Source organism: Coenobita brevimanus, chromosome 65, assembly GCF_032717465.1.
Source record: "Coenobita brevimanus isolate Jiangsu-jjx chromosome 65, ASM3271746v2, whole genome shotgun sequence".
NCBI classification, from domain to species: domain Eukaryota; kingdom Metazoa; phylum Arthropoda; class Malacostraca; order Decapoda; family Coenobitidae; genus Coenobita; species Coenobita brevimanus.
This window is the reverse complement of record NC_137018.1, coordinates 27,503,244-27,520,094: the sequence shown is the minus strand read 5'-3', so window position 1 is coordinate 27,520,094 and position 16,851 is coordinate 27,503,244. Positions and strand designations below refer to the sequence as shown.

General features: G+C 44.8%; 1 protein-coding gene across 2 annotated transcripts in view; it reads right to left on the bottom strand.

Moving 5' to 3' along the window:
* Positions 1 to 5,799: 5,799 nt before the first annotated feature.
* LOC145404839 (COMM domain-containing protein 7-like) overlaps positions 5,800 to 16,851 on the bottom strand; it is a 106,824-nt gene continuing 95,772 nt past the window's right edge. For both annotated transcript variants that reach the window (XM_080276337.1, XM_080276338.1), the window contains one exon: positions 5,800 to 6,046. In XM_080276337.1, the coding sequence (XP_080132463.1) occupies positions 5,847 to 6,046 (200 nt within the window). In that variant the 3' untranslated portion in view covers positions 5,800 to 5,846. The remainder of the gene's footprint in view (positions 6,047 to 16,851) is intronic.

The window sequence follows — 16,851 nt, the reverse complement described above, 5'->3', positions numbered from 1 at the left end:
CTATGATCACCCCACCTTGCCAGGCTTCCCCTCCCTCTGACCCTCCCCCGAGATGGGGTCTGAGGGCTTTGAGGAAGATGAGTGAGCACCACATGTCCTCTAGCCTTGGCTAGAATAGCAAGAAAGATGACCAGGACCAGACTTGAAAATTAAATGAAGTAAGTGATGAGAAGTGTTTGATATTTTCTAACCCATTTTGTATGATTTTCAGATTGTATTTGTTCATTTTAGTGAGTTATTTACAGGTAACAGGCTTAAGTTAGCCGCCTTTACAGCTGTTAGGCCATTTAGATTGGCTTAAACTTGTTTTTGGGTTCATTTGGGTGGGTTCTGGACTTGGTTGGGGGGGAAACTCAGGGCTGAAAAACACATCCCATTACTCTGCATGTTAAAACTACCCCGATGTATGATACCCTGCCTAACGGTGGGTTGTTACCTAACCAGTTACATCGTTAAACTGGGGTATACCTGTACAGTACAGTACTTCTATACCTTTTCTGCCATATACAGTACCTTTGTGAATGTAACCCTTTGTTCTCACACACCCTTCCCTGTTTGGCCTTCAGCAACAATGTTCCCCAGAATGTTGGGGCTTGTACTGAATGGTAAATAAAGAATCTAATTAAAAAAAACATGCAAAGTTTAATTACTTATTTCCCACTCATCTCATGTATTTTTCTCGAGGTAGTATAATAAGCATAAAAAAACAGTGCAGAGAGCAGCTGGGGGCACTTGGAAAAATTGCAGACCAACTGCTTTCTTTCCCTTCTTTCTACAGAGAGCTTGATAGCATTTAAATAATGCATCCTGCTGAAACCACAGCCATATGCAAAATGTACAACTAAGGGTGATTTTGGTTGATAGTGAAGGTTCTTTCCACTCTTAGTCTTTCCCATTGAAGGAGTAGTAGTATAGAATGTGGTATTCTATTAGTCAACTGTAATAATGACCAAGATAATTATAATAAAAGGATCTAGAGGTTTAGTTGGTGTGACTACCTCCAAGCATTTTATTCATAATGGTCTTTGATAGGGAATATTCATGGCTGCATGGATATCATCCAAAACTTTTTTGGTGGGGGACCTCATGAACTCACCCTTATATACATCATTAATCCCTGGGAAGAATGAGATGCAAAACTTCAGACAGGAAATGCATTGTAATAGTTTACTAAGAACACAGGTGCTAGGAAGGAATGCTTTCACATGGTGGCACCAATACAACTGGGTTTCTCCTCATGATCCTCTTTATTCCCCCAAAGAAAGATGGTGAACTGTAGAAGAAAGGCAGCTTTAGCCTTCAGTCCATCAGGTTTAAGATCATTTGAGCCTGGGATCATAACAACAACTGTGAAAACAGGTTGATGTATAAAGCTGTGATCAAGCAGCACTCAACATATGTAACATGTAAAGGTGTCTGGTATGTAGAAGGACTACTGGGCCTTGGGAGCAGGCTGTGAAGCCTATGCCCAGGGTCGAAGGGGAAAAAAAAAAAAAAAAAAAAAAAAAAAAAAAAACGAAGATCTGAATTCAGTCTGACTGGAATGCACAAAAACAAGAATATCAGGATGATGACTGGGACAATGCTGAGTGACAGACCTATGAACTGTGTATTGTACTGCAACAGAGATCTGACATGGGAGACATTAGAGATGTGATGCAAGTTGATGGTTGATGGTTAGACATGTTATGAGGAAGGGGAAGGATGACACCGAGAGTCACATGGGTATGAATGTGAAGGGAAGAATGCCCAGGGCCAGTTTGAGATGTGGAATAAAGTCTTGAATGGAGACATCCATGAAAGGGGACTAAGCAGAGGATTGGCTCATAACTGTGACATGTGGAAAACTACCATCAAGTGATACCACTGACCATTCTAGCATGGTCAGTGGTATCTAAATGTAAATGTAAGATCACTAGCCCATCACACCTAGCTGTGGAACATCAGAGCAAGGGGGTTGCTGTATCATCACTGGTAAATCAGTTCAGTTTTGTCTGGAGGCTCAAGAAATGGATTTTATCTCTGGTCAGCCAACACTGTGGAGATCAGTTGCAGTTAGCTCATTTAATGCAGTACACAGAAACATCATAATTAACTTGTAATGCTCCTCTTAAAAATGGGCACAAAAATGCCCATCAGGAAATGAACAAGTATCTTTAGTCATTCTTGTTAGTGCTCAAGAAAAAGTCCATTTTTTAATTAAGTTGAGCATAAAAGTAAACCACATGAAAATGAAAGTCAACTCATATGTCCTGGACATGTGAGTTTGCCACAAGGTAGCTCAGATGACAATCCAGAATTATCGACAGTCCCACCGATTTAATTTGCCAGCTATTTTGTACGATTTGTATTCAGACCTTCACACTTTGGACAGCAATGGATATTTTCATATACAGTAGTCCCTCAATTACCTGAAGTAATAGAGCCAAAGGCATGTCCAGGTAGTGGCAATGTCCAGATAATGAACAATAACCCCCCTACTATACCCAGACCCAACCTATACCCAACCTTCAACCTGTACCTAACCCATTTGTACAGTACCTCTGCTTACTTTGGCAGTGTTTTCTGGTCATTCATGCATATTTAGACATCAAAACACACATAGGAATATCGAAAATAATTTTTAACACCAAGAAAAAAAAGAAAAAAAAAAAAAACACTGAAAACCAAAAAACACCCTAGCTATATATTACTGTATGCACAGTACCCCTCCTAATTTTGGCAGTGTTTTCTGGTCATTCTGCCATATTCAGACATCAAAACACATACAGAAATAAATTTTAAATACCAAGAAAACCATGCAAAAAAAACACTGAAAGCCAAAAAACACCCTACCTATACACTACTGTATATACAGAACCTCTCCTAATTTTGGCAGTGTTTTCCGGTCATTCTGCCATATTTAGACATCAAAACACACATAGGAATATCCATATTAATGCTAAACACCAAGAAAACAATGCATAAACAACAAAAATCACCAAAAAACCTGAAGACGGTTGGAAAATCAGTAATCTTTGTGACATGAGCGATAGCTGCTCCCGGGGCACACACACACACTAATTCCACGGTCAAATATGCCACCAGAAATTGGTTATATTGGTATAAATGGTATACCATCATCTTTGCTGGTGTTTATACCATGAGAGAAAAGCTAATAAAAACACAGAAAACTGATGAGTAAAATAACAAAACTGCAGTGAGAATAAACAGTGTTCAAGAGTAAAACTTACCTTCAAATTACTTTCTACCATCCTTGTGAAAAATTCTGCCTGCATCTTGCAAAGAGTTAAGCACATAACTAGATGCAGAATTTCATGAGCTTTTTCGTGGATTTTACGGAATCTTGATACAACCAACAGTATTAGAATAAATCGCCAAAAACTTTAAAAAGTCATAGTTCACTGCTTTGAGAGTGAAGAAGAGGAGGGAGTCAGGGGGGAGCCGGGAGGCAGGCCTGGCAAGGCAGGGAGCATGGAAGGATATGGAGAAGGGATGGGAGAGGGGAGAAGCAAGGCTGTGGGAAGGATTTTCATCCTTCTTTCATGAGGCGGACGGGTGTTCCACCTGACTCATGGCTTGGGGTCTGCCTTACATGCGCATTAGACTGCGACTTTGGATGTTCAGTGTAGAGGTGGACAGGCGCTTTCACCTGACTTGTGGCTTGCGGTCTCTGTTAGACGCGCGGTGGCAGTTGGGAAAGGCTAATCCCGGTAGCCGCATGACTTTGGCCATTATGTGGGGATTCATATGGACGTTCTAACATCATTTGTGGGTTACGGTCGGTATTACTCGGGTGTTGGAGGTTCGTAAGGAGTGATCAGACCAGCGTGCAAGTTTGACCATCCAGTACAGGGGCGGACAGACATTTTAGCTCAGGTTGCGGGTCATGGCCTATTTACTGAGCACTGCTAGAGCCCAGCAGCCATGATACCAAATGTTTGAACATGCTGGCTGGCCGGCCGAAGTTCTCAGGGACTTCTACGTCCGGATAATAGCAAGCAAATTCAGATAATGTTTTAATAGAGCCATGGTCCAGTATCCAGATAATGAACATGTCCAGATACTGCACATCCTGATAAATGAGGGATTACTGTATAAAAGAAAGGATATATTTTAGATAGTAATCTATCCCCAATCTGCCTCTGAATCACAGCATGACAAAAAACAGATACACCTGGATAATGGTAACATCCCATACTTAGGTAACAGGTATAAAATGTATTAAATTGTACCTGACCAAGCAGTTTTACAGTGGAATCTTTAATTTCCTTTACAGTAAGCATACTTAAATATAAAAAATGTTACTTAAAAATCAATGGAATATTGAAATGCAAATGCAATTTCATAAGATAAATACAAAACCTCTGCGCTTTCTCTAAGATACATGTACAGCTATCACAGGTTACACTGGTGTTTTTGAGTCCACCTTCACTTACAAAAAGATTTAGTACTGTAAAATAAAATAAATAAAATTTCATCCGGCTGACGAAGAACCTGCACAGTCACTGGATGGAAATGAAACCCTGGCAATGATTCTGTGCACAGTAGAGAATCATATACTGTATGATATACACACAACACAGTATAAAAGATACACTGTACTGTACTGCAGTTATGTATGGACTTAAAACACTGTGCACCTCAATACATAGTACACTTACTAAATCTGGTAATATTATGGTACAAAGAGTTATCATCATGCCTTCTGAATACATTATGCTGAAAAATTAATTTATGTATACTGCATTTACTTCCCTAAAAAACAGCCAAAATAATCTTCCTCCAGATCCCCTCCATTCCATGTGATTATGGGAAACTGAGTTTGGCTGACGATGATGGTATGAATTTATGTGCAGATGGAATGTGTAGCAATAATAAGTGCTGACCTATAATTCCTGAACAATCAAAACTTTATGGGCTATTTTGCATATTGCAATCAAGAACAAAGAGAAATAGCTTTACAATGGCACTCCTACCAACAACAGCTTTCATATAAAATCAGAGCACACAGCATGCTCTAAATTTCTAACAAAACTTCTTAAACACACTTCAGTACAGTACTGTCACCAGCCAAACACTGTAAACACTTCTTGTGCACACCAGTATATGCTATGAATTTAACTCTTCAGCACGTCTCTTATGTCTTATTCTAGTCACCAACTGACATTTTACTCATTTTCAAGAAGACATTTCATGAAGGGGACAGAAATAATCTCAATCCCATTAACATGATAGTGTTTTATACTGCATTAGATTCAAACAACTGTCAGACAATTTTATTTAGATTATATGAAACCTCTTGCAGCAACAGGGTTAAATACCCTGCAACTCAAGACCTTGCCGTAATGACTGAAATTACTAAAATATGGGATAAAGTTGACCGAAAATGTATATCTGTCTAGCATCCAATTTTTAAGTAATCCATCACGGGTACTTTGACCTAGGGTTAGGGTACAAATCCATATATTTAAGATGAGAGTGACTAATCATTTATCCCCAAGTGTTATGTAAAAGTGTGATGTAAACTCCTCCCAAATGCAAACCCATATTGGATACATTTGCTTGGATTGCCTTCATCCACTAGATCACAAAGTATGCATTCAGTTATATGCTTTAATGGGACACATTTATCACAGGACGTTATGCTACAAGGCTGAGACATCAACTGAAGTGGTCAGGAATGATTATCCATCTATCCTCCAGTCCACTACAGCCTCATCAGGAGCATAAGGGCCTTAGTCCTTAAAAGAAATACTTGTACTGTACTGTACAGTACTTTGAAAATGAATGCCAGCACAAGCCAACTTGACACTACCAATTATCTCTATCCTATGTTAAGGTACCTAAAGGCAGTTCATGAGCTCTAGGCTGGCTTTACATTTCTCCAGTTGATGTAGAAAGTTATAGAAATCTTGCAGTGTCATCTCCACCACTCTGGAACTGGTCTTGGGGTGATCTGAGGAATCGGAGGTTCGGGTGGAAGTGAACTGAACCTGAACAAATGTTCTCCCAGCCTCACCCTCCCTACTGCTGCCAGCAACCACTGCAACACAACAGAAAATGTTCACTATAGTATGTCATATTTTAGCTATAGCTTTCACTATCCAGTTCAACTGCCTGTCTCTGCAATAACTTGGAACATTACATACATGCCACAAACTGTGGCAGACCGGAAATGTAAAATGCCCCCCCCCCCAAAAAAAAAAAAGTCTGCATATTTGTTTTCTTGTTTTGTTGATTGATAGAGGATGTGATAAAGTACATGCATATAAATTTCAGGTCAATATATGCCATAGTTTGACCACAACAATGTTTTGAAGCTTGGTAATTTCAGACTGCTGAAAAAATATGCACACAAAGTATATTGCATTTTCAAAGACCAGTTTTATGGCTATAATACTGAAGACAGCATGCTGCAGTATGGGTGTGCAAATTCTCTGGCCAGTATCTACTTCTGTTTAGCTGCAAAGATGGAGGGATGACAGCATGCTGCAGTATGGGTGTGCAAATTCTCTGGCCAGTATCTACCTCTGTTTAGCTGCAAAGATGGAGGGATGGAATGGAGAGGTATATGAGAGAGGGGGATATGAGCTGGAAGCAGGGCATTGAAATGGCAGGAGACCAGGTGACATGGAGGTGATCTGTTTGTGGCCACCCCTTAAGTGATTAAGGAGTCTGGCAATAGATAGATAGATAGACAGAATAAATTTTATGAGTACCACATGAAACAGTGTACTACAGAACACAAAATTAGCCCAGTATCTACCTTGGTGTATATATGGTGAATTTTTGAAGCTTGGTGGGTCGGACCCTGACCTTCCATCATACCAAATAATAATTAAAATGCTGCGTTTGAGGTTGACTGGGTGGTTGTAAAGGCTCCAGATGCCTCCATATGACATATTTAATCATTCATCCTCAATCCACCCCAAAAATATGTGTGGAAAATTACAGTTTCAACACCATGCAAGAGCTGTATGTCGCTGTGCTCCTCAGAACAGTTGTGGCTGCAAGCCACACTTAATGGGTTAGGAAAGTAAATTGGAATCCACTTGAACCATAAAAAAAATATTAATTGAAACACAGCATGATATATATGCACAATACAACATGTGAGTACAAGTGTACAATAACATGTAAAAATGCAGTTTCTTGATGGGTCACCACTGTATTGAAAGAACATTGAAGACTAGATTCTGATCCTTCACACTGCAGAGTCCTTTGCAATTATTATGAAACTGTCAGGCAGCAGCAAAGAATATAATAACATTATCATCATACTGAAGGAGAAAAAGGAAATCATTTTTTATTCATTCATCACAGGGGGGTCTCTTCTCAGCTCTTCAAAATCATCTGGCATTATCAAGAATAAAATAAATTATCATGATGAGTAAAAAAAATTACCAAGCATTAACAAGAATAAAAGAACAGCATCACCATCATGATAAAGAGTGACAAAATCTTCTGACAGTAGCAGAAATAAACATTTTTAAAAGTCATTATCATGGTGAAGGGAGAAAAGGAGAATGCTTCTAATCCTTTTGCTATAAGGGATTTCTCCAAAGCTGTTGGTATAAAAATCAATAGGCAGCAGTAAGAATGTGTTGATGAGGCTACAGAGAAACCCTGCCAACCTGACTCACTCCCTAGTGCACTCACTCACTCCACTGATCTTGATCTTCCCCTGCCAAACTCACTCATCCCCTGCCCATCTCACTCACCCCCTGCCCATCTCATTCATCCCCTGCCAACCACACTCATCCCCCATTGATCTCATTCATATCCTGCAACCTCAATCCCCCCCTGCCAACTTCAAAGCATATCTATGACTGCAGGATAAATTGGAGGGGAGAGGTCCCCCTTCTCAAAAAAAAAAAAAAATAAAAAAAAAAAAATAATAATAATAATAATAATAATAAAATAAAATAAATAAAAAGTACAGGCTGGAACTCAATTAAATGGAATGAAACATCTGCTGATAATGATAGCTTATAGAAAATACAGTACTATTCAACAACATTTCTGGGTCTGATGGCAGTTTTTATGGTAAAGATGACGCTAAACTACTGCATGTCTAAGCAATGTGGAAATGCTCCATCTTGCATTAACAGTGCTAAGAAAAATGAGAAAATATTTTACTCTTGATGGAAGAGCACAAATGTGTTTGCATTACCCCCACTATGAGAACTGCACACAATGCAAACTGATGATCAGTGGCACAGGGTACTGCATCTGACTGCACTTAATCCCCACAGAAAGCAGCTTAATTGCATTATTGTTTTTATTTATACAGTCTACAAATCTCTCACTACTTTAAACCTTTTGAAATAACTATCTTGTTTTATACAGGAACTCTACTGCACTACTGGTGGTAGGTGGTGGCAATAACCATCCACTCACTTGATGCGGTGCTGCCTACTTCTTTCTTCACCTTCATCATTCTTTTCTGTGTTTGCTCTCCTCACTTCCTAATTTTTCCATCTTTTGTCACTTCTTATCTTTCTTCTTTCCACTACAGGTGGCTCTACACTGAAAGACAAGACTGATGGTTTCCTGTAACCCAGGAACCCATTTACAATGCAGGGTGATGATACTAAGGTGTCCCTGTTAATTAAGTGGAGAGGTGTAAATGTGCCATTCAGACAGGAACCCAACCCTCACACTTCCCCACACCTTGCTGTGGTAGGGTACTTTCTAATGCAAGGGAACATCGATTTGCTGCATGGAATAGCACTGTAGGGGTGGTTGCTTGCCCATGATTGATGGATTTGTTTGACCATACAGATCAAGATTAACAGCAACAACTGCACTTAGTATGATTTGATTAAATGGAGATCCCTTTTAATATAAAGTGCCATTCCTATCCTAAAATATTCTGCTCAGCTGAAGTTCAATCTGTACACAGAACTGTGATAATGTACAGGTTATAAAAAGAAAAAAGAAAATACTGGGAATGAGCTGTGAAAACACATGCAGAATAGGCAGTCATAAGTCATGGAAGTATTCCAGAATGTTTCAACTTCTTCCGTGCATTTACAGTGGAATCTCCCAAATCGCAAGATCCTAAATAGCAGATTCATAATACACAACAACATCAGTAAACTGCTGAAATTACATGAAATTTGTGGATGAATCCACAAAGTGACGCTTTTCCCATGCCTCATGTAATATGTGCCACCATACCTCATGTCCGCATGTCTAGCGGGGCATAAACCAATCGTAGTCAAGCATGGCAATTACTAAACCAATCGTATTCAAGCACTGCACTTAGTATAGGCCAATCACAGTGATTCCCTCCCATGCCAAACATGAATGACATGTGCGCTAGATGCCCCGCGGACTTTCCCTGTGCAGCAGCGACGGCAGCAACAAGTCCGGCAATGTCCTCTCCACCTGCTCCAGCCTTCGACTCATTGAGGGGGGCTGATGGTGCAGGTCTCCAGCTGCCACGGGCTCAGTCTATCTCCAGCACCGCAGAGTGGTACAATGGTAGGGCGCAGTATGGATTTATCCAGCACCAAGACACCGGTGCTGATGTATTCGTACACCGCCTAGGGATCTTTGCTACCACTTTAAGAGGCCGGAAACGCTCGTTGCGCAAGGGCGAGGCGGTTGTGTTCCATCTCCTACAGACACCGGAGGGTCCCGAGGCTACTGACATCACCGGGCCTAGGGGTGCAGCTGTGCAGGGCTCTGATCATGTATGGAGGCGCCCCACAGCTTGGGGTCGCTGGCCCAGGGATCCTTGGAATTCTGGGGAGATTGACACAACTGTCACCATGTGCACTGCGATGGCGCAGGCATTTTGTGGTGGTGACAAGGCGACAATGTTCATTCTTCTCCCACAGATTTTTGAGAAGAACGAGCTTCCATGCGTTGTCATTCCACAATGCTTCGCCCGTAATGCACATGCTGCCCCTCGTCAAGAGCATCACACCCCTAAGCAGCAGCCTCCCAAACCCCGCACAACACCGCGGAAAAGGCTGCAGCTAGACGTTCCCCTCAACAGGGCAACTGCAGCTGCCACCACTACCACCTCTGCATCGACCGTGAAGACAGCCGACCCTGCTTCGCCTGACGATCCTCTCTGCTCGCAGCCAGTAACTGAGAAAAGAGCTCCTTCTCCCGTCCCTTCCACCGACCGGGAAGAAGAGGACCACCGCCCCTCAACTCCACCATCTGCTGCTAACGGCAAGCTGCTGAGAAAGAAGAACAAGAAGAAGGGGAAGAAATCGAGGCCTCCATCTGACAAGATGGAGTCTGACCACCCACTATCTCCTCCTCCTGCCTGCATCACCTCCACCGAGCGACATCAGCATGTGTTGGCCCACCTCCCATCGCTCCCCGCCAAGACTCGCACCCATCGAGTCTTTGTCCGTGGACAAGATCTTCAACTATAAAGATCGTTACTCAGAGGCCAATTTCCAAGACATGATTGACTCCCTCCACCACCTGCACTTCCAACGCCTGCAGTTTGACAACCGCCACGGGCAATGCCTGCTTGACATGAGTTGTAGCCACGCCGACAACGCTGCCATTGTTGACTATGTCGTCTGCGCTATTTTAAAACATCACAACGTGCTGACTAGCACCAGCTAGTTCACCCCATCTTACACCGCACTTTGTCACTGGCGGGCCCATAGGCCCGCTTCCACTCTGACAATGTCAGGTGGATAAATCTATAACAACAACAACAACAGCCCCGGCACCCAGCTCAGTGCTGTTTCCTTTCCGTTGTTAGCATGTTCTGGTGTGGTTTGCGAGGATTTTTATTTTTCTCCTGTACTTCCTCTGCCTGCTCAGTGTTACCATGGTCGATTGTAACCCTCCTAAGCCTACAACTTCTTTGACAATGGGGAAGAAGAATATGCAAATGTTAACTTACACCCAAAAGTCAGATGCAATAAGGAGGATAGGCATCCTCTCAAACTCCTGAAAGTTGCCAGTGTTTGTCAGATCACTAAATAGCATGTGGTCACTACCCACTCAGAGCTGGTGTACCTTCCTTTAAAAAAATTCCTATCTGGATTAATACTCAAGCATAAAGCATCATTCCAGTATTATATTCATCTTAGATATTTTACTGATGCTCAAAATGATATTTATGATGAAAAGTTCTTCACAGAGTTTATTAAAAGTCATGAAAGCTTATTGTGTGTGTTTGCATTCAGCAAATTTTTACCAAGTGTTATGAATCTCAGTTGTTGGAAAAACTTATCATACAGTTTCCAAAGATCGTGATCGTTCATTTGGCAAATCCTGACATGATTCTATCCATTATACACTTAATAATATTAAGAACTGTGCGGCCGAAAATGCACGGGGGCAAGATCAGTGACCCGAATTTTTAAAGGCATAATATTCCCTTTGCTTTAAGGAAATGTCTCAGTTCTGCTGCAGTCCAGTTTTCCACATCTGCTAAAGCACATCCATCCATGATCTGCACCAAAGTTATCTTGATGCGAGCCACTCTTGGTGTATAAACATCATCAGCGCCATCCTGGGCCCCAGGCGGCGGGCATACAAACTACGTTGCGTTACCCATGAGAAAGCCCCTACATATGATAGAGCTCAGTGGGTTCATACAATCTCCGATGGTTTAATTACCATATTTCCTTCATTTGTTATGTAAGATACAATTCTGTTATACCCATTTACCATTTTCCTTACAGATGTACATCCAACACCTAAAAACATGACAGTGATCAATATTCAGGCAACATACTGTGCTAATAATCACATGCAGACTGTCCCTAAACTAAGATAGATGCAAATGACAACCTTCTATTTCTATTATATTTTGATAAACAAACCATTTTTCTCCAGTATTATATGTGGATGAATAAAAAAATATCCTATTTTCAGTGAAGTCACACAAAAATTGTATAATGAAGAGTAATTCAAGCTGACCACTCTTTTGCATTTTAAATTAAGTTATCTGGCGAGTGGTGGTATCTTTTTCCAGTTTGTGGGGGCTCCTACTGACGGCAGTGAGATGAAAGCCAACGTTGCCCACTATTATGAACTCAACAGATCGACGTAGAGGCAGCTGACGGCAATGATGAAACCACTTCCATTGTCTCCACACTGGACTTTGAGGGGTTCCTGAGGGAAGCTGATGAGGAGGAAGCGGAACAGAGGAGATGGCACAATCACCTCATGCTGAGAGGCCGTAGTCCGCCTCAACCTCAGAACCCCTCCTCCCTCCCTCCTTCATTCAAGTAATGTCATCAGTCAGAGTCAGCTAAGAATCTTACAATACTGTTCATTCCCATTAAATATGCTTTACTATTTACTTTTCCAGGTTGTTAGTGTTTGCTGGTGACCAGCCTGATGTGGGTTTGGGGGTAAGGAGGGCAACTTTTCCAATATGACTGACCCATATGTAATTTTCACACTAAGATTAGTTAATTCAAAATCATGGAATTCTCAAAACATGGCATGTGCTCAGTACCATAAAGTCACGATCTGGGAGACTCCATTGTAGTAGCTATGATATTGCAAACTGGCAAATCAGCTTAATTCATAGGTAGCAATGAAATTTTAACCCTTTTACTCAAGTAATGTGTTTTACTGATTTATTATTGTTATGCTAGGTGTTTTTAGGCCAGCTTCCTGTCCTAACAACACCTAAGGTATAGCTGGGTTCAATTTCTAGACCGGAGCTTAGACACAGTGTGAGAGGAACAGGGCATAAAAACACAGGGCAACTACCTTACATATATATTTCCAAATTCCAGATACAGGGAAGCTAGACAATCCACGAGACTCTATCCAAAGGTAAACGCTGGAACTGGCAGGTATATATTACTGGTATCGCGCAGGATACCGACAGTCTCGGGAACAGACGGACAGGCACTTTGTTCTAGGGCTGTATGTACTTTATGATAATTATGCACACATCCCACATTACAGCTGAATGGAGTAGGGTGGTGGGACACTGCTCATGTCTCTTATCACATTCAGTAAAGTTAATTAAACACTGTCCTGTATTCTATACACTGATAGTCACTTTCACTTTCACCTTGCAGGCATCAAAGTCACAGTCACTGTAGGGATGTGGGGCAAGGGAACGGGCCAACTGGGGGAGGGGGGGCCTGGCGGCTCACAGGTGGCGTCCCGGTGGCGGCTGCGTCCTCACATTGAGGGGCCACAGGACTACTCGTGAGGGCGTCGTCCTCCGGAACAGGTTATGGTCCGGCATGGTGAAGGGCCCTGCACTGGAGGGGCTGGGAACAGGGGTTTGGCCCTTGGGACTGAGGCCAAATATCTTCTGAGGGCACTCCTGCAGGTGCCCGGTGCGGGAAGGGCATCGCTCCTCCTCGGGACTGGAAAGGTCACACCCCGGGGTACTAGTGGCTCCGTGGAGAGCCCGTCTGCTGCGGTCTCGCTCCTGCAGCTTTGCCATCAGGGTAGGGCTGCGGCGTTGCTGGCGGCAGGAGCCCAACAGGTGCTGGTTTCCCTCTGGTGCAGGCTGGATGAAGTGCAGCCCTGGGGTCAGGATGAGTCCTCTCCACCAGTCCTCTGTCGAAAGGTTCTCCCTCTGGAGGGTGCCTCGGTCTGAGGGGTTAGGGGTGGGATTTACTTGGCCACCGGTGGGGTGGCTTGAGCAGGAGTCTCCCTCAGGTTGTGAAGTCATAGGGGGCGAGGGGCTTTTAGGGTGTCCCATCCTGGTGCGGCTACCGGCCGTCACCAGGGTCCCTTGGGCAACGGGAGGAGGGCAGCTACAGGCTGTCCCTCTCCCGTCAGTGCAGCAATTGGCCGTCACTGGGGCCTGACTTCCTGACGGGACCACAAATGAAGTTCGGCTACCGGAAGTCACATGTCCACAGGCGCGGCTACCAGCTGTCGCCGAAGTCCCGTATGAGGGGTAACATGTAGGTGAGAGGCGACTACAGGCTGCCCCCTGTCTACTGGTGCGGTTGCCGGCCGTCACCGGTGTCGTGTCCCTCAAGGCAACTGCAGAAGGAGAGAAGGTGTACTGTTCTCTCCCCGCGTGCGGCAACCGGCCGTTAAGGGTTCCGCAGGAGCGGGTGGGCAGCACTTTGAGCGGCTGCTGGCCGTCACGGTTGCACGGCTACAGGCCATTGCTTTTAGTCTGCATCTACCGGCTCACGGTTGCACGGCTACAGGCCGTTGCTTTTAGTGTGCAGCTACCGGCCGTCACTGGGGTGCTGCCTGGAGGTCTTACTAGCTCCACCCCGATCCTGACAAAGGCTGGATCGGTTGGAGGGTAATGCACCCAGACTGAAATGTTCGCGCCGGGTGCACTCCGTGGAATAGGGGCACGCATCCGTATGGGATGTACGTCCATATTGCATGGACGTCGTGCGCGCCCTACTTATCCCTCCGTTGTCGCCTGCTGGAGGTGTTGTGATGCCCTCTGTTGCTACTATTTCAATTCTTACTCCCTCCAGATGATCTTATTCACCTTTGTGGTCATTTTGTAGTAAAGGGATAAATGAAGACTATATTTAGTCTCCTCCAAAGCTGAATATAATTGCCAAAATATACTACGGACAAAATGGAAAATACATCACTGGACTGAAGTAATCAATGGGCAACCGTTCTTTAACCCCTAAAGCTCGGAGGTCTTACGAGCTAAGTCCTGCTGTTATGGTATGCATTCCACCCCCCCAAAAAAAAAGAAAGCACAGTAATCTGTTTTTAACCTGTGACAGCTTCATAACTACAACACAGAGAACTTCCATTTAAAGATCAGAATAATAACCAATCCTTCCTCTCTCCACTGCATGTGTCCTCAGGTCTCTAGGTGGAGGCACTGTGGAGGCAGGTGATGAATAGAGGTAAGTTGGGGGGTCACACACGGTTGTGTTCGTATCAGCTTGTGAGTTGACAGCTACGGCTTGCGGGCCTCATGCCTGCCTGGGTCAAACAACAATTCCCTGCTTGCACTTACTCATATTTCCCCTTACCCCACTTGAACTTGACATTCCTATCCACTGTCCTCTGCCACTGTCGCATGAATGAATCATCACTCCTTGTATGTGTGGCAAAGAGAGAGAAAAGAAATTCCACTTATTTAGCTAACTTGTTACTTACAACAGGCTGATCATAAATAAACCAAACCCTTGTTTTTCAACCGATTGTTATTTGACAATTCGTTGTTTTGACATTTATAAATCTGTACCCTTCTCGTTGTTCGACATGGTTATCCCCGCCATTTTGACAATTCAAACTGCGCGCTGCCAGACAGACTGGCTGAGCTGCCTGTCTCCTGTGCTTTGCCCTGCTGATCGGTTGCCTCTTCATCCATCTGCATCTTTTTTTGGCCTCGTGGAATACTACAGCACCGCCATGGCTCCACCCACGACCCCTACTATTAGGTACTCCTGCCAAGCGTAGTCATGTGCTCACCAACCTGAGTGAGTGTTTTGCCGTTGCATGGTCGGGTGATGATCAGGGTTGCCAGATCTGAAATTGGCCACATTACCAAACTCTTCAAATTTCATTACCAAATTTAACTTTTCATTACCAAATTCATAAAGCAAGCATTTATTCTTCACTGATTATATATACATGAAACAGCAGCAACAGAGGTCATCGCAATACCCCCAGGAGGCGACAATGGAGGGATACGTAGGGCGCGCGTGATGTCCGTGCGATATGGACATATGTCCTATACGGACACGCGCCCCTATTCCATGGAGTGCACCCGGTGCAAACATCTCAGTCTGGGTGCATTACCCTCCACCTGATCCAGCCTTCATCAGGATTGGGGTGGAGCTAGTAAGATAGCTCCAGGCAGCACCCCAGTGACGGCTGGTAGCCGCACACTAAAAGCAACGGCTTGTAGCAGTGCAACCATGATGGCCAGTAGCCGCACCTGTGAGAGACAGCCAGCAGCCGCTCATAGTGCTTCCCCCCCCCCCCTGCAGAACCTGTGACTGCCGGTTGCCGCATGCGGGGAGAGAACGGTATGCCCTCTCTCCTGCAGTTGCCTTCAGGGGCACGACACCGGTGACGGCCGGCAGCCGCACCAGTAGACAGGGGATGGCCTATAGTTGCCCCTCATCTACACATCGCCCCTCATATGGAACTTCGGTGATGGCCGATAGCCGCACTTTGTCTGCGGTCCCGTCAGGAAGTCAGGCCCCGGTGACAGCTAATTGCTGCACCGACGGGAAAGGGACGGCCTGTAGCCACCCTCCTCCTGTTGCCCAAGGGACCTCAGCAACGGCCCGTAGCAGCGCCAGGGGGGGACACCCTAAAAGCCCCTCGCCCCCTGTGACTTCACAACCTGAGGGAGACTCCTGCTCAAGCTGCCGCACCGGTGGCCAAGTAAGTCCCACCCCTAACTCCCCAGACCGAGGCTAGGAGGACCTAGCGATAGAAGACTGGTGGAGAGGACCCATCCTGACCCCGGGGCTGCACTCCATCCAGCCGGTGCCAGAGGGGGACCAGCACCTTTTGGGCTCCTGCCGCCAGCAACACCGCGGCCCTACCATGACAGCGAAGCAGCGGGAACGAGACCGCAGCAGATGGGCTCTCCACAGTGCCCCTAGTACCCCGGGGAGCAACCTCTCCAGTCCCGAGGAGGAGCGATGCCCTTCCCGCACCAGGTGCCTGCAGGAACGCCTTCAGAAGATATTTGGCCTCAGTTCCGAGGGCCAAACCCCTGTACCCAGCCCCTCCAGAGCGGAGACCTTCACCATGCTGGACCATTGCCCATTCCAGAGGACGATGCCCCCACGGGTAGTCCTGTGGCCCCTCAACGAGAGGACACCTGAAAGGATGCAACCAACATCGGGCTGCCACCTGTGAGCCGCCGGCCCACCCCCTGGTTGGCCTGCTCCCTTGCCCCACATCCCTAGAGTGACTGTGACT